This window comes from Bipolaris oryzae (assembly GCF_000523455.1).
Source record: "Bipolaris oryzae ATCC 44560 unplaced genomic scaffold scaffold_33, whole genome shotgun sequence".
NCBI classification, from domain to species: Eukaryota; Fungi; Ascomycota; class Dothideomycetes; order Pleosporales; family Pleosporaceae; genus Bipolaris; species Bipolaris oryzae.
In genome coordinates this window covers 155,777-176,218 of record NW_006911309.1, presented here as the reverse complement: position 1 = coordinate 176,218, position 20,442 = coordinate 155,777, and the positions used below count along the sequence as shown (strand labels likewise).

General features: G+C 53.3%; 8 protein-coding genes across 8 annotated transcripts; 5 read left to right on the top strand and 3 right to left on the bottom strand.

Annotated features, from left to right (window-relative positions):
* Window positions 1-230: 230 nt before the first annotated feature.
* On the top strand, window positions 231-1,256 carry COCMIDRAFT_89746 (uncharacterized protein; the record flags this gene model as incomplete). The annotated part of the gene is made up of 2 exons (XM_007687766.1): window positions 231-563; window positions 753-1,256. 2 exons carry the CDS (start codon window positions 231-233, stop codon window positions 1,254-1,256), a joined length of 837 nt encoding a protein of 278 aa, XP_007685956.1.
* A 97-nt stretch (window positions 1,257-1,353) lies between these two features.
* COCMIDRAFT_34959 (uncharacterized protein) lies at window positions 1,354-2,049 on the bottom strand (the record flags this gene model as incomplete). Its single annotated transcript, XM_007687732.1, has 1 exon — window positions 1,354-2,049. One exon carries the CDS (start codon window positions 2,047-2,049, stop codon window positions 1,354-1,356), a length of 696 nt encoding a protein of 231 aa, XP_007685922.1.
* A 194-nt stretch (window positions 2,050-2,243) lies between these two features.
* Window positions 2,244-3,419, bottom strand: COCMIDRAFT_3517 (uncharacterized protein; the record flags this gene model as incomplete). Its single annotated transcript, XM_007687716.1, has 2 exons — window positions 2,244-3,080; window positions 3,201-3,419. The coding sequence occupies 2 exons, from the start codon at window positions 3,417-3,419 to the stop codon at window positions 2,244-2,246; spliced, it is 1,056 nt and encodes a 351-aa protein (XP_007685906.1).
* A 667-nt stretch (window positions 3,420-4,086) lies between these two features.
* Window positions 4,087-7,602, top strand: COCMIDRAFT_24589 (uncharacterized protein; the record flags this gene model as incomplete). Its single annotated transcript, XM_007687724.1, has 1 exon — window positions 4,087-7,602. The coding sequence occupies one exon, from the start codon at window positions 4,087-4,089 to the stop codon at window positions 7,600-7,602; it is 3,516 nt and encodes a 1,171-aa protein (XP_007685914.1).
* Window positions 7,603-9,419: 1,817 nt separating this feature from the next.
* On the bottom strand, window positions 9,420-9,836 carry COCMIDRAFT_89748 (uncharacterized protein; the record flags this gene model as incomplete). The annotated part of the gene is made up of 1 exon (XM_007687765.1): window positions 9,420-9,836. A coding segment is annotated over one exon (417 nt), but the record flags the coding sequence as incomplete, so codon positions are not given.
* A 450-nt stretch (window positions 9,837-10,286) lies between these two features.
* Window positions 10,287-10,448, top strand: COCMIDRAFT_89808 (uncharacterized protein; the record flags this gene model as incomplete). Its single annotated transcript, XM_007687764.1, has 1 exon — window positions 10,287-10,448. One exon carries the CDS (start codon window positions 10,287-10,289, stop codon window positions 10,446-10,448), a length of 162 nt encoding a protein of 53 aa, XP_007685954.1.
* Window positions 10,449-11,594: 1,146 nt separating this feature from the next.
* On the top strand, window positions 11,595-16,676 carry COCMIDRAFT_3514 (uncharacterized protein; the record flags this gene model as incomplete). The annotated part of the gene is made up of 8 exons (XM_007687715.1): window positions 11,595-12,008; window positions 12,056-12,082; window positions 12,131-12,215; window positions 12,269-12,595; window positions 12,646-12,686; window positions 12,737-13,010; window positions 13,062-16,488; window positions 16,538-16,676. 8 exons carry the CDS (start codon window positions 11,595-11,597, stop codon window positions 16,674-16,676), a joined length of 4,734 nt encoding a protein of 1,577 aa, XP_007685905.1.
* A 915-nt stretch (window positions 16,677-17,591) lies between these two features.
* COCMIDRAFT_89845 (uncharacterized protein) lies at window positions 17,592-19,955 on the top strand (the record flags this gene model as incomplete). Its single annotated transcript, XM_007687763.1, has 3 exons — window positions 17,592-17,772; window positions 17,826-18,363; window positions 18,416-19,955. The coding sequence occupies 3 exons, from the start codon at window positions 17,592-17,594 to the stop codon at window positions 19,953-19,955; spliced, it is 2,259 nt and encodes a 752-aa protein (XP_007685953.1).
* Between the last annotated feature and the right edge of the window lie 487 nt (window positions 19,956-20,442).

Below are 20,442 nucleotides of genomic sequence, written 5' to 3'. Positions count from 1 at the left end.
TAAAAAGGGCGGGGTAAGGATTAATCCCTGCCATGCCGTGTCCCCCCTCCCCGTCCGGCTCCATCGCCGCGAACCTGTCCGCGTCGGCCCTCCGACCAACAACATACTCCACACCACCACTCCCAAAATACTCCGCTCCACACACACACACACACCTTTACCCTACCCTACCCTACCCCTACCCTGCCCCATCACACCCGCCTGCCCTTCCCCCCCTAAAACAAAGATAAATGCCAAGCCTCGACTCCCTCCCTCCCGAACTCCTCTTCCACATCCTCTCCTACACGTCACCGCCCAACTGCCTCACGCTGCCCATCTACCCGCTCAACGCACTTGCCGCTACAAACCGCCATCTTCACGCCATCGTCGAGGAGTATGCGCGGAACCTGCTCAAGCGACATGCGGGCATGGAACTGCCGAAGAATGCGCGGGTGAGTAGTTGTCGGCGCAAGTGGTTGGGCGAGATATGCTGGTTTTGCAAGAGGAAGAGTAGGCGCAAGGCGTGTTTTGGGCGGGGGATGACGTGTTGTTTGGGGTGTGATAGGCGCGAGTTTGCAAAGATGGTAAGTATGTTTTTTTATCTACTTTTTTTTATTGTTTGTTTCTCTCGTTTGAAAATGAGAGGCCGGGGAGGGGGGGTTGCGAGTGCAAGAGGGTTGCGATTTTAGAGGTGAGAGCGGGTGGTGGTGCAAAGTTACTAAACGGTTTGACATTGGACTTGGGTCATGTTTCAAGACTAACAAAGGCACTAGACTATGACGCAAGCGACACAACAAACTCATCTTTCCAAATTCGACCTTTTTACTCCGTCGCCTTTGCATCCGAATCTGCCTCCGCTGGCTACAGGGTCGTATCCTGTCATGGGTGACGTTGCCACGATGATTTCGACACCCGATGTGATGGCGCGCAGTGCGCATATTCGATCGCTGCTTGGGGAGAAGGCACAGGACGAGACGTTTATGCGCAAGCGGGCTGCGGCACATGCGCGCATCATGAAGCATATGAACATGGACTATCATCAGGGCAAGGGGTGGTTGGCTTACAGGGAGATGACCAAGAAGGGGCCCAAAAGTATGCAGACGGAGGAGGGAAGAAGGAAGTACATTGAGGAGGGTTTGAGGAAGGAGTGGGAGGCGCTTGGGGTAGAGCCCTATGAACACGTCCTAGCGAGGGTGAATGGGCAGTTGATGAAGTGGGTGATTCCGCCCGAAGGTGATGGTCGGGGTGGATCGAGAGAGTCGGCAATTGAGACTTGAATTAGTCGACTTTTGTTTTTCTTTGTGAGGCCATTTTGTGCAATGTTTGCTGGTCAGAAAACCGAATCCATGCGTAAGCAGTAGACCAGTCAAGGTATTATTGTTCATCAAGAGCAGTCACGTCGCTTGTGTGCAGCCGATCCTTGTTAATCCCATCCAGATACGACTTCATTCGTGCTGTCAACTCGACCTCCTCTTCTTCGCCCGTCGTTGTAATCTCCCCCAAGCGCAGCACTGCTCGCTGACCCAATATCTTCAACGGATCCAAGAGACTCTTCTTGCACTCCCAATCTACACCAACGGGCAAGTCAAACACTGCGATGGTAACCGTCTCGAGGTTCTTTGCCTCTCTGAGCAGCATCTTAGTTATGTCCTCAAGCCAGCGAAATACGACATAGGAGTGTTCGCTATTCTTCTTTTTCAAGGACGATCCTGACATTTTCCAGTGAATTCCCAAGTGAAACTTCTTGACCTGCCTGACTGCAGTGAGTGCAATCTGGGGAAGGCCGCTAATGGGAGGATGATTAATGGTTGGCGTAAGATAATGGAAGGTGACGGTATTGTAGAAGTGGGTGAGAATCTCGTCATGAAGACAGCGACATGTGGCTATGAGTGCTGTAGGAGGGGCTCTTCGATCAATGCAACGGATTGCGGTCCATCCGAAGGGGTAGCTTTTGGGCTCAAGGCGGCCTAGGAAATCGTAGACCTCAAGACGCAGTTCCGAGGGAAGCTTTAGAAGTGGAGAGTGTTGGACAAGCATCATGGGTACGTTGATATGAGAAGGCGAGCTCATGATTTTTTGAGGATAGAACATAGTGGAGAGCAAAAGAGATGGTGTTTTCACTGGCAAGATCAGGAAGCCAATCGCTTATTAGGTGCATATCCGGGCAGACATGCTACGGATATAATGGGCAGTGTAGAATGACGTAAGAATCAGGGTCCAGGACAATTAACCCTGTTTGGGACTGGCATGCAGGGGAAACGTTGTCAGCAATGCGCCACATCCAAGTGCTGATTGATGTCTGCTTCGGCCATTGTTAGGTTGCAGATTGGGCACTGGATAAGGAGTTTCTTGTGCATGGCCGTGTCATGTTCTTGCACCGACGGCGGACGTTTGTGGCCTGCATGGGGGGACGTGTAACGTGACGGTGAAGAAACAAGGTTTTCGACTACTAAATCTTTGGGTTTGCTGGTGTGCGAAGGTGCGGCCGGAGGTTTGTCATTGGGAAGGTGAATCGGATCGTCACTAGTACTACCTTTTGTTTGGGCTTGTTTTGCCGGTCCGGCTGTAATCCAGTTATTGAGCTTGTTCTTTTGGCGTCCAGCACGCTCCTTTGTGGTCATGGCCTGCAGCTGTTTCTTTGTAGGTGCAGGTTCCCGGATCTTGGTGTAGGTGCCGCCACACTCGGCCTGGTGTTTCACCCACCAGGAGTCACTCTTCCCGGGGGCGCGGTTCATGCTCCGCTTGACGAGGCCAAAGTACGGAGGCTGGGTCTGGCAGGGCCCATTGCATTTCCAGACATGGGTGCGGTAACTGTCAACTTCATCGTGAAACGAGTGGTAAACGGTAATTTGATAGTCGCCGTGGTTGTTCAGGGCGTCGGCTAGCAGCTGGAAGCCGCGACCATGGCCCGTCCCGTCGTCACCGCGTGAGTGGGTCCATGAGGTGGTGATGAAGAAGTAGGCATGAATGGCCTCGTGCAGCAGCGTATTGATGGTGTCTGAGCGGGGGCGGTACTGCAGCAGTGGAGAGCTCAGCTTGAGGCGGATGCGGGACCAGTGACCTGTTTGGGGATCCTTGGAGAGCTCGCAGATGCCAGCGCACTGTTGCGACGGTCAGCCAGCGGGCCAACGGCGCGGGCAGGCGGAGCGATAGCCAGGGCCGGCTTCAGATGGGGAGGGTGAGACGGGTAGAAAACAAAGCAAGGCCAGAGAGAAACGTACTAGGGTTAGACGCGACGACCAAAGCACCTCGACGCGCGACAGCAGCAGGTTTCGGAAGTAAAGGATGTCATAGAGGGCGAAGAGGGTGTGGAGGTCAACAAAGGGCTCGCCATTGTGCAGGATGGCAGCAATGGCCCGTTGGGCATTCAGTTGGGCGGGCGAGGGTTGGTCGAGGGCGGCGATGGCGTGCAGGGCAGCATCCTCATCCGTGGGGGGCATGGATGCGAAACATGAGTAGACGGGTGGAGGGAGGGCGTCGAGGCTATGTAATACGGCAGCGGGCCAGCCAAGGACGGTCCCTGGCAGCCTTGCGGGAAGCGTGTGTAGTGTATGGCATGCAGATGATGCTACTGGATAGGGCGTCGTGATCGGCAGCGAGGCCCGGGGTGGTGGTGTCGGGCGTGTGCGTGTGCGTGTGCGTGTGTGCGCATGGCATGTGTAGGGCTGCCATGACTAGTCTCCGCTCATCCCACGACGGGCGTGCGTGTGTGAGTGCGCCCCTTGCGCTGCGGGCAATCTGCCAATCCGCCTGGTGCAGCTCGTTCACTGTCTGTCCTGTGTCCCCTGAGCCCGAGGTATTTTTGGGCTCCCAGTCGTGCCACATGTCCCCTTGTAGCTAAAAAGTCGTGTTGCTGCTGCTGCTGCTTCTCGAGGCCGTGGGCGGGCACTATTAGGGCGTCGCCAGATCCGCAGAGTATGACGCACCGCTTCTCCGCACGCACCCACACAACCGCATCCGCACACATACACACATATACACTCTCCCAAACATAAACACTTACCTATACTCGTCATCACAACGACTCCTCCTCCCTCTCTCTCCTGCACTCCCTCCTCCCCCCCACAGCTTCCCGAATGTGTGCCCCCACAGACACGCTCGACACACATGGCTGCCCTAGACAACCCGAGAGCCGCTGATCTCGTGCGGACAGCCTCGCAAACATCAACAATCTCCAGCCCAAGGAACCGCAGCCTGCAGCGCGTCCGCCCCTCCAAGCGCCCCTCCAATGCTTCCCTCAGCCGCAGCCGCAGCAGAGGCCCAGAGCCCGAAGTCGACACCAAGAGCCTCACCTCGTTCCCCTCACTGTCGCCCAGTCCAGACGCCTCCCCGGCACACGCCCGTCTCAACGCCTGGTTTCGATCCACGCCCGCCCCCGACGACGACCTCAAGGACTTGCCCAATGGGCCGCCCGCACTGCCCGACGCCCTCAAGGCAGTCGCCTCGCCAGACTTTAACAGGACCGTCACACCCACCTCGACGGTGAGGAGAGTCACCAAGTCGACACAGGAGATTGTCGGCAGCCTCGTCGCCGCCTCATCCTCGACAAAGGACCGATCCGCCCTCTTCGACGACACTCCAACAGAGACTGCAAACGTCCCAGGCAACCTGCATTTTGCCACCGATGAAAACATACAAGATGCCTTGCGCCACACGGGCGCCGTCGCCTTGGTCAAGCAGCTCGCAGGCGACCTTGCCCAGCGCGACGCCCAAATTACCGCCCTGCGGAGACGAGCCGAGGAACGCGAGCGCATGCTGAGGAAAATGCTGCAAGAGTGCGAAGTCTCCAACATGGATATTGAAAACAGGCTTCGGGAGCTCGACAGGACCAGGGACAGTGGCAATAGCCTCACCAAGACGAGAACAAGAGGCGACAGTGCATCCGCTGGACTGCATCCCGACGATCCCATGGAGGACAGGCTTGCAAGGGCCATGGAAGACGAACTGGCCGAGCACCCAGATGCGCTCGGCATAGACATGGGCACTGCAGCAACGCCCATGGCAGATGTCATGTCGCTCAACTCGGTCACGTCAGACGCCCAGCGCGATGGTCCAAAGTCAACCTGGAAGGGCTACCTTTGGGCAGGAACAAGCAGGAAGAGTAGTAGGGCGCCATCCGTCGCCAGCCATATTGACCGGGACATCGGTGGTCTACCAGCTGGACCACGATCGCGTGCAAACAGTAATGCAAAGCCGCCTCGCAAGCCTCTCGCAAACGATACCTTTGTACCGCCTTCCGCTGCCGGCGCAGCGCCCGCTCTACGCAGACTCAACAGCCAAGATCGCGCCGGAGATGCGTCGGCGCGCAGGTCCTCGTCATCTTCATTAGCGAGTTGGGCGTTGAAAATGGTGGCGGGCAATGGCTCCGCAAGTCCTAGTAAAACAAGCTCAGCACGAGGGCGCAAAACTACCGCTTCTGATGCTGCAGACCGAGCGCCCTCTATGGACTCGACAAAGACTGCCCAATCTGCAAAGTCTTCCCTAGCAAGCACACAGAAACGAGGTCGCGCATTGGGCCCAAATGGAACTATTAAGAGCATTACCGGAGATCAGCCCAAAGCCGTGTCCAGTAGCCTTGCTCCATCCCAGCCAACCCGTGGAATGAGCAATCTCGGCCCTGTGGAAATGGACCGCATTTTACCCGAGGACTCACGTCCACCAACGCTTGTGCAGCAACATAACCGATTTGTCGGGAGTAGCGAGTACCTGACTGATAGATTTGGCTTCATCTACGACCAGCGCCGAAAGAAGAGACAGAGCGAGGCTGCTGCTGCGCTGATCAAGCAAAAACGGAGCAGTAATGTCGAGTCACTCAACGACAGCAGAACTGCGCTCAACAGCCTCGCAAAAGCAGACGATGCCGATCATGTCGACGGCCCTCCAGTTGCAAGCGATCAGAACAGTACCGGCGTACGCCCATCCAGTTCCGATTCAGACAATCAGCCCAGTCAACCAGCGAGCAAAACCTGGGCTGACTACCTTAAACTGGCCACGCACCCAACTGAGCTACTTTCGCATACCCCCTCAGCAGCGCCAATCACCACGGTAGAGTCTGCTGAAGGCGAGACATCTTCTTTCAAGATTGGCCAGACTCAAATTACTCTCATGAAGCGAGGATCTGTGCCGACTACCAGCGTCAACCCAGAGCCATCACCATCTCGCATCGTTTCTGGTAATGCAGAGATTTCCGTCACTGCCACCTCACCTGGCCCATCTACACCCATCAGCCCGTATCCGGGTCAGATGGATCCCGTACAGTCCCTACTGGAGCAGATGAGTGAACTGCATGACAACCTTCAGAAAGAAAGAACCGTCAAATGGAACGACTTCTTGCGCAAAGTACGTGCACAGAACAAACGCGAAGGCGAAGTTGCCAGCATAGGGGAGAATGGCAAGGCCAACGCAATGCCCGAGACATTTCTCTCAGACGGCGAACTGGTCGGCATCGCAGGTCTCGGCAACAAGGGTAAAGTGGGCCGTGCCAAATGGCAAGAGTTTCGCCGTCTTGTCCTCGGAGGCATTCCCGTCCACATGAGGGCTGCCATCTGGGCTGAAGGAAGCGGAGCATTGCATCTACGCACACCGGGCTACTATGAGGATCTGGTCAACAATGGCGAGGATGATCCGGCAATCGCAACTCAAATCCAGATGGACATTACCCGCACATTGACCGACAACATCTTTTTCCGGACTGGCCCTGGCGTACAGAAGCTGCAGGAAGTGTTACTCGCCTACTCACGCCGCAATCCAGAAGTTGGTTATTGCCAAGGCATGAACCTCATTGCTGCATGCTTGCTGCTCATCATGCCCACACCTGAAGATGCTTTCTGGGTCCTGACCGCAATGATTGAGGAGATTCTGCCCCAGCACTACTATGACCAGCATCTACTCACGTCTCGTGCTGACCAGTCTGTGCTTCGCCAATACGTTGCTGAAATATTGCCAAGGCTATCTGCCCATCTCGATGAGCTGGAGATCGAGCTCGAAGCTTTGACCTTCCAATGGTTCCTGTCCGTCTTTACCGACTGCTTATCCGCCGAAGCACTCTTCCGTGTTTGGGATGTTGTCCTCTGCATGCACGATGGATCCACGTTTCTCTTCCAAATCGCACTCGCGCTTCTTAAGCTGAACGAAAAGGCACTCTTACAATGTGATACTCCAGCCGGCGTATACCACTACATCAACCATCAGATGACCAACCACGCCATCAGCATCGACGGCCTGATCCAAGCATCCGACGCCCTCGGAAAAGTCATCAAGCGCAAGGATGTCGAAGAACGCCGCGCAAAAGCCGTTGCCCATGAAAAAGAACTAATGCGGCAAAGAGAAGAAGCTCGTGAGGAACGCGCCCGCAAACGAGCCAGCAAAGCCTCTACAGACGCCGCTTCCTCTCCGCCGCCCGCAACAACCATCACCCAGCCAGAAGACGATGACGCAAAGTCCATCTCCGCAAGCCTCAACGGTGAACTAGCAATGCAAACTAGTCCCATGCGCACCCCGCTCTCCAGCGCGAGCAAACGCTCCGAAGAGGAGGAAGAAGCAGATTACTTGAACACGAACTTGGAACTCAACGATCGGTTGCCGACAACGCCCATGGCTGAAGAGTTTATGTGGCGTGGCTGAGGTAGAGTAATGGAATAGTAAAATGATAAGCATCAATGAGAAGAAGTAGAAGAGGCAGAAGAGAAAGCAAAGGAACCGATTTTTCTCTTTTTTTTTCTCCCCCTTTGAGTCTGGGAATTTCTTTTTATACATATACACATATACCCCCTTCTCACACCCGTTCCTTTCCTTCATACTTTTTCTTTCTTTCTTTCCAAACTTCACTTCGAAGAAAACGACGAACAATTAACTCGAAATAACCGTTTTTTTCTTCTTCTTCTTTGGGGTAGAACTTTTGCTTTCTTTTCCTTTTGTACTCTCTCTCTCTTTCTCTTTTTTTTAACTTGGGATTACTTGATACCCCCCCTTCTTCCCTGATCTCTCTCTCTTTTTTGTTCCTTCCTTTCCATTCTGAGTATTTGGGTGGAAATCGGTGCGATGAAGCGTATCTGAGAAAAAAGGATGGGACGAAGAATACAAGATTATTCCTTTTGTTCCTTGGCATCTCGATGATACGTGAGGATGTGTAGATAAAGTGTTTCGATGTAGGTGGCTGGAAAAAAAAGAGTCCTGGTGTGCATGTATAGAGAAGAAATATACAAGTATGCGTATCGATACCAATATCATCCATATATTCCTTCACCCTAGATATAGAAGCTAGACTCCATAGGAACATACATAGTAAGCCAACGCTTACGCAATTTACAATTGAGCGCCTACTTTTGAGCTACATGCATACCACAGCAACCTCATCTTCCCCCCCTCAATTATAGCAGCGGCCACCTAGCTTGACCCGAACCAACTATTTTGTCTTTCATGTCATCCATCCATCCATCCAGTAGAGAATCCGACTAGTAAGCGCAGGAGGTCCGACCGCTGCCAAAAGTCCACTCATCTTCATCCTCTTCCACCACCTCCGCCGCCTCATCATCCAAAAGGCTTACAGCGCGTGCTCTCAATCCACGCTTTTTGTTGCCCTTTTTAGTTACCCCGGTCTTGACGTGCCCGTGCGGGCGGCGCTGCGAGGGAGGCGTGTTTCGCTTATTGAAAACCTCTTCAACTATCATCCTCCAAGAAGAAGTAGTTTCCGCTCAGCTTCTGCTCCTGGTCAAGCTGGGACTTGTCCTTGTTGATACGGGGACGGTATGAGTTGGGGTCGCGACGGAAGGTGACGTCCAGGTTCTTCAAGAAGGTGTTGCAGCCAGTGAGCAGAGATTCAGGCTTGTTGGCACGGGCCTTGACGGCTGGTTGACCGTCAAAGACAATGACACGGTCGGCGAGGTACGTGGCCATGATGAAATCGTGCTCGACGACAAAGGCTGTCTTCTTGGAGTGCATGATGAAGCGCTTGATGACACGAGAGGCAATGATACGCTGCTCAGAGTCGAGGTACGCACTGGGCTCATCGATGAGGTAGATGTCGGCGGGGATACCAAGGGCCAATACAATGGCAACACGCTGCAACTCACCACCAGAGAGGTTCTGAACTTCCTGGTCAATAAAGTCGTCCATCTTGAGAGGCTTGTAGACATCGGTCTGGAACTGTGGGTTCAAGAAGGCAGCCTTGATCTTCTTGAAGAAGAGTTGTCGAACGGTACCCTGGAACTTGGGGGTGATGGTCTGAGGCTTCATACTGATGCTCATCTTGGGGATCTTGGTGTCACCATCGGGCTGCAGAGCACCGGCAAGCATCTTACAGAAAGTTGTCTTTCCAGTACCGTTCTCACCCATCATGACAAGAATCTCGGAGTCGGTAAAGGCACCAGACTCAATGTTGAGCTCGAAGCTACCCAATGTCTTCTTCATGCTGGGGTATGAGTAACCACGGTTGTGGTCAGTCATGTACTCATCACCCGCTTCAGCAATTCGGAACTGAAGAGATTCCTCACGGAAACGCAGATTCTCAGTAGGGATGTTACCATCCAAGAAGATGTTGATACCTTCACGGACCGACGCAGGGAGGGTAACAACACCATAAACGGCAGGCTTTCCGTAGAGGACACAGATGAAATCGGAGAGATAGTCAAGGACAGACAGGTCGTGCTCGACAACGATGACGTAATCATCAGGGCGGAGCAGACTGCGAATTTTTCGACCGGCGGCAAGACGCTGCTTGACATCGAGGAAAGAGGAAGGCTCGTCGAACATGTATACGTCGGCTTGCTGGACGCACACCAGAGCAATGGCAAAACGCTGCAGCTCACCACCAGACAGTTGACCGACATCACGGTCGAAGATGTGTCGCAGTTCCAGGTCGTCGATCATCTCGTCGAGGTTTTCCATCTGAGAGCGGGCCTTGATGAGGTTGCCCACGGATCGGTCGGTGGCCTTGATAGCCTTAGGGATCTGGTCGACATACTGAGGCTTGACGACAGCCTTGAGGTTGTCCTCGAGCACCTTTGTGAAGTAGTCTATGATTCGTCAGCTAGACGCATGCTGCATGACCGTGGAGTTACTCACTCTGGAGCTCAGAACCACGGAAGTACTTGAGAATCTCCTCCCAGTCTGGCGGGTTATCATAGCGACCCAGGTTGGGCTTAAGCTTTCCACTCAGAATCTTCAGCGCCGTACTCTTTCCGATACCGTTTGTGCCGACCAAACCCAACACCTGGCCAGGACGGGGCATAGGCAGCCTGTGCAGCTTGAAACTGTTGGCCGAGTATCGATGGGTGACCTGGGTCTCGAGGTTCGTAGGCAAGTTGATAATGTTGATGGCATCAAAGGGGCATTTCTTGGGGCAGATACCGCATCCAATACACAATCGCTCAGAGATGAAGGCGATCTTGGACGACGAGTCTACTTCGATGCACAGTTTGCCAGTGCGCACTACGGGACAGGACTTTTTGCATTCTTGTCGACATTTCTGAGTGGGGTTAGCAGAGTGAAAAGAGAGAAGGGTCGTGAGAGGGTGGCGCTTGCCTTGGGTTTGCACTGTCATGGCGCACATGGCTGGTTAGCAATGGCCAAATTTTGTGCGTGGAGGGGTAGTGGGGTACCTTGTCTGAGTTGACAATGGCAATACTGGAACAAAGTTAGCTGGAGATGCGCAGAGGCGAGAATAGTGGCATGGAATGTACCGGGTAAGCTTGTCAGACATGTTTGCGGTTGCTGGCGTGGATGTCGGATTACTGTGGGCGGCGGCGGTGTCGAGCGCAAACTGCGTAGTAGGCGGGGAATTTGACGGGCAAAGAACAAGGCGGCGCACACAGGACTCGACGAGATGAGACGGCTACCCAGACTGGCACACGCTCAGAGGGTGCAGGCGTCGGGCGGACTAGGTGAATCCGGCAGACTGGGCAGGAGAGGTGTGAAAGAGGCGCCTTAGAGTGTGGAGATGGGCCGCAGGGTAGTCTCTACGCCTGACGTTGTTTCGCATTCACACTGTGGTAGGTAAGCGTTTTGGGGGGGCCGCTGATTGGTGGCGGGTGCGGCTGTCACTAGCGCGCAGGTCGCTGGCTGCTGGATTGATGCCCCGACCATAAGGAAACTCCACACATCACCACCACCCATCCTGTACCCTTCCAAGACAACACCCCCGCCCCCGCCTATATCGAGGGTGTCTTGAGCATGGACTGTGAGTACAGTCTCCTTTTGAGTCTTTGATCGCGTGCGTTTCTCTCTCGGCCCTGCGCGACGTGCCTGGTCCTGGCCTCGCCCATGTCCATCCATCCATCACTATTCCACGCCCTTGCATCCCGCAACCCGCCTCGCACCCATAGCACGGCCTCGCACGACGTACAGAACGCTTTCGCCATTCCTTTACCGCTTCCCATACGCTGCCAGCCCCTCGCCTGGCTTACACCGCTCCACTGCCCTTGATCCATCACGCGCTCATCCACCACCACCGCATTTCATTACCCTTCCATTGCTCGACTCTTTGCCCTTGTTTCTGGTCGCTTTCTGTTTCTTCGGAGTCGCGTAATTCTGCTCTATTCAACGCACTCGCTCCGAGGCGCCGGGACCCACAGGAGCTTGAAATATCGTGCTGACCATCTTTTCCAGCCGCGTCCATCATGATGCCCTCTTCGCCGGGCCATGTTGCTTCCCTACCATACACAAACGGTCATTTGTCGCCTCTCGCTGCCCATGTGATGGCTGCCGATAGCTCCTCCAACGCCAGTGACAGCGATGCGTCCGACGCGAGAGAACACGCCGCAGCCGCCCAGGCTTCCGATGTCGACGCGCCGGGAGAGAAATACGATGAGGACGACGAGGTAGCTGCTGCTTCAGACTCTTCCGAGGATGTGGATGCCGAGGGCGAACCGGATGGCGATTACGACTCTGAGTCACCGCCGTCTGAGCAGGCAGAGAGCGACCGCGCTCGGAGCTCATCCCAAGAGTCGACAAGGCCAACGAAGCGCAAGGCAAGCGTTGAAAAAGAAGATTACATTGAGCAAAACCCAGAGCTGTATGGCCTGCGTCGCAGCGTACGTAACTTCAAGCTCCTTCTATATGTGAGCTAACTTCGCCCCAGGGTCGCGCCCGCCCTAGTCGTCGCGTTGTAAGTAAGCCTCAGTCGATGTCAGAAGTCATTACTCACATGACTCAGGTTGATAGCAGTGATGAAGAAGAAGATGAGGATGATTACGATTCAGACCAGCCGCGCAAGCGGCAGAGGACAGCCTCGCGCAAGAGTTTGTCTACCCATACCCCTCCTATCCATAACAGGGTTAATATGTCCATCTAGCCTCGAACCAACCAACGCCAGTCTATCGCTCTACTGGTTCTGATTCAGAGTCAGATGGCTATGTTGGAGCCCGTCGCAATATTCCGACCAAGAAGCAACGCCAGCGTCAGCATGCCGTTGCTGCAGGTCGTGAGCCTCCCTCGCAAGCCGAGGTCCGATTTTCTGCACGTCGCACAGCCCAGGTCGCGAATTACAACGAAGAAGATGATGAAGATGAGTTCGCGGAAGAGGAAGACGAGATGACCTCAGCCTACTGGGCGAACGCTGTTGAAGACAGTGGCCCGGTCATCGACAAGATCCTCGATCATCGGCCAAAAGACGGATTAGGTAACAGAGAACAATCAAGACTTGTGTCGACACTTGCTAATGAAATGCAGAGATTGATCCATCTTTTGACAAGCACGACTTTGAATACTTGGTAAACTCGCTCGCTAGCCATCACTATCCACGATACTAATGTAGTACCAGATCAAATGGCAAGACAAGGCGCACTACCATTCAACATGGGAAGATTACAAGACAGCATCTGCCTATAAAGGCATCCGCAAACTAGACAACTACTACAAGGGCCCTGTCCAGAACGACATGTATTATCACAGCCGCAAGAACGAAGATCCCGAGGAGTTTGAACAGCACATGGTTGCTCGTGAAGCTGAGCGTGAGAGCCAGCTTGATTTTCATATTGTCGAGCGTGTCATTGACACACGGGATGGCGAGGATGAGACAGAGTACTTTGTCAAGTGTAAGCCTGTCCACGTCAATCTTTCATCTAAATTGGCTAACAATACTGTAGGGAAAGGACTGACGTACGAGTTCTGCACATGGGAGCCGGCATCGCTCGTCAGCCGTCTGTCACAGACTGAAATCGACCGCTACCTCGACCGCTCAGCAAATCGGCCTACCTCCGATCTTCGCGAGTCAAATCCCAATACCCGCAGGAAGTTTGTCAAGATGGATACACAGCCCGACTACATCAAGTTTGGGCAACTGAGGTCCTTCCAACTTCAGGGTGTCAACTTCCTTGCGCACAACTGGTGTCGAGGCACCAATGTCATCCTAGCCGATGAAATGGGTCTAGGAAAAACGGTGCAGACCGTCTCATTCATCAACTGGCTAAGGCACGACCGTAGACAAGACGGACCAATGATCTGCGTTGTGCCACTGTCTACTATGCCTGCATGGGCAGACACGTTCAACAACTGGACACCTGATGTCAACTATGTCATCTACACTGGCAGAGAGGAGGCTCGCAACATCATCAAGGAGAAGGAGCTTCTCGTAGACAACAACCCAAAGAAGGTCAAGTTCAATGTCCTCTTGACCACGTACGAATACGTCCTTGCCGACTGGCAGTTCTTGCAAAGCATCAAGTGGCAATTCCTGGCTGTTGACGAGGCTCATCGATTGAAGAATCGTGAGTCACAGCTCTACGAACGATTAACAGCATTCAATGCGCCTTGTCGACTTCTCATCACTGGTACACCTATCCAAAACACGCTAGGTGAACTAGCAGCGTTGATGGATTTCCTGATGCCAGGAAAGATATCTGTCGACGAGCATGTTGATCTGTCTTCGGAAGACGCCAGCCAGAAGCTTGCCGAACTCAGCTCTGCCATTCAACCCTATATGATTCGTCGTACCAAGGAGAAGGTAGAGAATGATTTGCCGCCCAAGTCCGAGAAGATTCTTCGTGTTGAATTATCCGACATTCAACTTGAATACTACAAGAACATCCTCACCCGAAACTATGAAGCTCTGAACGAGGGAGGTGTTGGCCACAAGCAGTCTCTATTGAATATCGTTATGGAGCTAAAGAAGGCTAGCAATCACGCTCTGCTTTTCCCTAATGCTGAGAGCAAACTTGTGAAGAGCGGTTGTTCAAAGGAGGAAACGTTAAAGGCGCTCATTACCTCTAGTGGTAAGATGATGCTGCTCGATCGACTGCTCGGCAAGCTGAAAGCCGATGGACATCGCGTGCTCATTTTCAGTCAAATGGTCCACATGTTGGATATCTTGACCGACTACCTCAAGTTGCGCAACTACGCGTTCCAGCGACTTGATGGAACAGTCCCAGCGGCAGAGCGAAAGATTGCTATTGATCATTTCAATGCTCCCGGCAGCGAGGACTATTGCTTCTTGTTGTCTACTAGGGCAGGTGGTCTTGGTATCAACTTGATGACCGCTGACACTGTAGTCATTTTCGATTCTGACTGGAATCCTCAGGCCGACTTGCAAGCCATGGCTCGTGCTCATCGTATCGGGCAGCAGAAGCCTGTGAGCGTCTATCGTCTTGTCTCAAAAGACACCATTGAAGAGGAGATTCTCGAGCGCGCTCGAAACAAGCGCATGCTCGAATTCATCACAATTCAGCGTGGTGTGACTGATCGTCAGCAAAAAGAGCTGAACGACAAGATGAGCCGTGCTGCTGCCGAGCCAAACTCTGCCGATGACATTAACAACATCCTCAAGCGCCGTGGACAAAAGATGTTTGAGCAGTCCGGCAACCAGAAGAAGCTTGAAGAGCTCGACATTGACTCCGTTTTGGAGAATGCCGAAGAGCACAAGACAGAGCAGGCCGCGGGTCTCACTTCTGACGGTGGTGAGGAGTTCTTGAAGAACTTTGAATACACCGATGTCAAGATCGATCTCGAATGGGACGACATCATTCCCAAAGAAGAACTTGAAGCCGTCAAGGCGGACATTCAGCAGCGCAAAGATGAGGAGGAAACGCAAAAGCTGCTCGAAGAGAATGCACCTCGAAAGCGCAAGGCCGCCTCAGCAAGCGCACGAGAACAACGAGCTGCGAAGAAACGTGCGCTCGAGGCGTCTCAGATCGACGTTGATGATGACGACCAATCCGACGCAGACGATAACATTAAGCGTGATCCGAAGCGGCCGCTCAACACCAAGGAGGCACGCAATCTCATCACAGCGTACTGTCGCTATGGCTCGCTTGAGGAGCGTGGTGATGAGATTCTGCGTGCAGCCAGACTGGTCGGTCGTGACATGGGCGTTGTCAAAGCCACCCTGGATGAGATCATCGAGAAGAGTACACAGCTTGTCAAGGAGGAGCAGACTAGACTCAAGAACCTAGAGATTGAGGCTAAGCGTGCCCTTACCAAGAAAGATAAGAAGGCCGTACTCTTCGATTACGGTGATGTGAAGAAGGTCAACGCAGAAACTATTCTTGAGCGGCCCGTAGAGATGCGCGTTCTCAAAGAAGCGGTCGAAGCAACTCCAGACTGGCGCAACTTCCGTGTACCGGACGCCATCAAGCCAGCAAGCTATTCTTGCTCTTGGGGTGCACGTGAGGACGGTATGCTCTGTATTGGTATCCAGCGCCATGGTTATGGAGCATGGATTCCCATCCGTGATGACCCAGAACTGGGATTGACGGACAAGTTCTATCTAGAGGAGCACCGTGTCGACAAAAAGGAGGAGCGGACCAAGGGCGAAGACAAGAATGCCAAGTCTCCTGGGGCCGTACACTTGGTCCGTCGTGCGAACTACCTCCTCACAGTTCTCAAGGACAAGAGCACTTCGGATCCAAACATCAAGCGGTTGATGGAGAACCATCACCGCAACAACAAGAAGCATCATCTTGGCGTGGCACGTCGCGCAGAGAAGGCATCGAGCGGTGCTGCTAGTCCTGGACCAGGCAGTGCGATGCGTCGCATGCAATCGCGTGATTCGGAACGTCCCTCACACCGTGCACACAGCAGCAGCGACGTACGACGCCCCGATAGCCGAACAGATGGACGCCATCATGACAGGAACCGCGATGATCGCCCTAGGCATAGCGACCAGTACCGGCCGTCTGATGGCCATCGCAAGGAGCACCGCAACGACCGAGGAAGTATTGACCGTCGGCAACAACATGCCGACCGGAACGGGACGCCAGAGAACCGGCGAAAGATTAGCGGCGACGTGGATAGACAGCGTCCCCGTCTATCCGAGGACCGACCACGTTCGCACAGCCAGAGCCAAGTGCCTGACCGCAGCGTTGAGACACCCAAGGTCAAGGAGAAGAAGCCAGAGGAGTTCGTTGAGCGGCGACTTCGGCCTGTGCGCGACAATCTCAGCCGGCTCAAGAAGGCGACACCGAAGAACTATCCACAGAAGGATGCCATGGTCAAGGTGCTGAAGATTGAGCTGATTGCGATTGGCAACTTTATTCGGGCAGAGACTCGGGACAATGCCGAACTTGAGGAGCGATTATGGTAGGTGCAGCGATGTTGTGTTAATAGTGCACATGCTAACCAGCAGCAGGAGTTACACAATCAACAACCACTGGCCTCGGCCCGGAGTGACAGTTCCGGCGATTAAGGGCATGTACCTCAAGATGCTGAATTCAGAGAAGCCAGCGGCAAGTTCAACGGCGACCAACGGACAAAAGAATGGGGCTTGAGATTGGTCGCACCGAGGCGGCACATGATTGGTGTGAATAGCACGGCCGGGATTGATCATTGTCATCATTATCAACATCATCATCATATGGGAGTTTTGGATTTTCTTTTTCACGGTGACGGGGCGTCACGTATATTTTCAGCATAGCGTAGGTGTTTGGCTCTGTTGAAGTACTCAAGACATGACTAGGTACGGGCAGGGCAGTGTTGGAGACGTTTTTACTTGCTCTTCAACCTCTACTTTTTTTTCTTCTTCTACTTGTTCCTGGATTGCATGGACATTGCCCACGAGGGTGTGACCAAGGGTGTTTGTTTCTTGCGGGGCGGCGCATACCAAAAAGAAAATCGCTCAAGGACTGGTGATGGGGGCATTTGCGGCATTTGTGGCACATGGTGTCTTGTCATTTACTCCGTAGTAGAGAATATCGTGTCTACGAAGGCCGACGTCAGCCTGAGCGGTGTGGTGTAGCAGTAGACTAGGCATCTGTGCGGGGGCAAGAAGGGCAATGAAGCTGCTGGGCCGTTACTCATGTCGACAGGTCATTGCTGTGTGAGGCATGGTGTGATGTGGTGAGTGGTTTTTTGTTGTTGTCTGGGGTAGTCACACGAGCAAGACATGTGCGGTGTCAGTCATGTCTGTCTGTTGGTGTCTGGGGGAGGGGTGTGGGTGACGGGCGTGGGTGTGACTAGCGTTGAGGCGATGACGCTCCAATGACAAGGGTTTGCGAAGGATCGTGCCCACAGGCGTGGCTTCGCGTTGGGCCTTGGTTTCTCCAGCAGGCGCCATCAGGGTGTCTTCGGTGTTTCTGGAAAGACTCGGGGTCCTACAGTCGCGCGACACTCTTAAAGACGCTTGTGGAGAGTCGCTTGGGCTGTCTCTTGTTTTTTTTCTCGCTCGCTCTCTGGTCATCGTAGTCATGCTGTGTACGAAGCACGCGCTGATCAATGGCCTGCTCTTCTGGGTACACCATGCGACCGCGGCCCCGCCTATTAACGCGGTTGGCGACGCACACAGCAGCCGCAATCCAGGCCCGGTAGACGCAAGCAGCCGCGCAAATGGCGCCCGCAGGCTCACGGGGAGGTTCCTCCATATCACGGGTATGTCAGCCAGGTCCCCTCGCGGTTTGCCAGTAGCTCACGTCATTGTGCAGACTTCCACCCCGACCCTTTCTACAAGACATATTCCAGCACAGCAGCAGACGCAGCATGCCACCGCAAGCGAGGGCCTGCGGGCATCTACGGCGCAGAGACGACGGGCTGCGACTCTCCTTTTGCCCTGGTCAACCAGACGTTCCAATGGATCCAGGACAACATCAAGGATGAAATCGACTTCATCATATGGACAGGCGACTCGGCGCGCCACGACAATGACGAGGAGATACCGCGAACACACGACCAGATTGTCGACCAGAACAAGTTTATGGTCTCGAAATTTGTAGAGGTCTTTGGCAATTCCAGGCCTGGCCATGGGTCCAATGATTTTGTCATTCCCATTGTGCCGACATTTGGCAACAACGACATTATGCCTCACAACATCTTTACTAGCGGCCCAAATTCCTGGACGATGAGCTACTTGGACATTTGGCGTGGATTCATACCCGAAGCACAAAGACATCAGTTCCAGCAAGGTGGATGGTTCTCCGTTGAGGTGATCCCTGGCAAGTTGGCTGCTATCAGCTTGAACACCATGTATGTGACAGCAGAAAATGCTTTTTTTTGGATCACTTGCTAACAATTTCAGGTACTTCTTTACGTCAAACTCGGCTGTCGACGGCTGCGCGAAGAAACACGAACCCGGCTACGAACACATGGAATGGCTGCGCATTCAGCTTCAGATCCTACGAGAGCGCGGCATGAAAGCCATGCTTCTAGGCCACGTGCCCCCTGCTCGCGTCGATAGCAAGGAGAGCTGGGACGAGACATGTTGGCAGAAATATGCGCTTTTTGTGCGCCAGTTTAGAGATGTCCTGGTCGGCAGTCTCTACGGACACATGAACATTGATCACTTCATCGTGCAGGATTTTGATCACATTGAAAAGGATACCGAGAGCGGCAGGATGAAGGCTGCATGGAACACGGCTTCTCTGGGCAACGAGACGAGTTTGTTTGTCGATGGCGAGGTCACGCTAGCGTCGGCATCTGATTATCTGCTGGGCTTGCGCAACGTTTGGGCCAGCTTGCCTGCTCCACCGGCAAAGTCGACCAAGTCTAAGAAACAGGATGTTGAAGAGGATGATGAGGAAGAGTCGACATGGGCGTGGCTTATGTCCAACGTCTTGAAGTTGTCAAAAGATAAGAAGGAACAGAAGAAGAAATATCTCGAGGAAATTGGGGGCAAATACGCCGAACGCTACGCAGTATCGCACGTTTCTCCGAGTGTAGTGCCCAACTACTTCCCGACGCTGCGCATTATCGAGTACAACATCTCCGGATTAGAACACTTGAGCGTGTCTTCCAGTCCTAGCAGCCCGTCGGGAATCGAGGGTTCTGCCGATCAACAGCCAATTTCCATCGACGACGATTTTGACGGTGAAGAGTACTTGGACGAGGTCGAAGCCGCGAAGAAGAAGCACAAGGGCAAGAAAGACAAAAAGGGGCCACGAAAGTACAAGTTCAAGGTTCCAGAAGGACCGTCAAAGTCAGCTCCCCCTGGCCCGGCCTACTCGCCTCAGCCGCTTACCTGGACGCGTATTGTTCAATACTACGCAAACCTGACCCGCATCAACAACGATTTTGTCGAGCCTCCCCCCGGTTCATCGGATGGCCTAAGTACTTCTACAAATGACCTGTCTGTCACCACCATATTTGGACTTGGTATCGACTCGAATGGCAAGATCGAGAACAACAAATGGAAGGAAGGAAAGCACAAGAAGCACCAAGGCAAGCAGCCGCGACCCGAGCCTCATCCAAAGGAATTTGCCTTTGAAGTAGAATACGACACACGGAAAGATAAGGGATTCCCCGACCTCACCGTACGCCGCTGGGTCGAATACGCCCGTAAGATTGCATCAAGTGAGCAAAAGACGACTGAAATAGAAGAAGAACATGATATTGATGATGTCAATGAAGAAGGTACGACTGGAGAATACGACGCAGCAAAAGGAAAAGGCAAGAAGGGCAAACACCACAAGCACAAGCCATCGAAGCACTGGTTCAAGTTCGTCAAGCGCGCTTTTGTCAGCACCATGGACGCGGAGGAGATTAAAGAGGTGTTTGGTTCGCCGTCGACGATGACGGAGCCATTACAAGAGTCGTCAGTGCAGGAAGTTATTGAGCTATAGAGTTTTTAGAATTGTAGAGTGCAAAGAGGAAAGACAGGAGTTGAAGCATAAAGCATACAAACATTGTAGTAGTAGATATATACCCTGGGGCGTTGGAGGCGGGGGGGGGAGCCTGAGATTTAGCGACTTTTTGTGGTTAGCATTCCCTTTTGTATACGTATTGTTGCATCTGTTAGGTTGATGTTGTTGTTGTTGTTGTTGTTTTGACTGCGAGCATAGCTAGCGTAGCGTTGATTTACGTGAATACGATGTTGTATTTGTTTGTCTGAGAAAGGGAATCAGTTTGGCTGCTTCGATTTATGCGCTGTTGTCTCTTTTTAGTGAATGGTGATGAGCGCTGGAGTGCTTGACATGAAGAATAGACACCGGACTGATATTTAGTCATACTGGACATTTTCGAAAGCTGTGGGGTACCGCACGTGCAAGGAGTAGCATGTTCGCGGAAGGGTTGTCATTATTAGCTGGTCATGGGATAGATGGCCAGGCT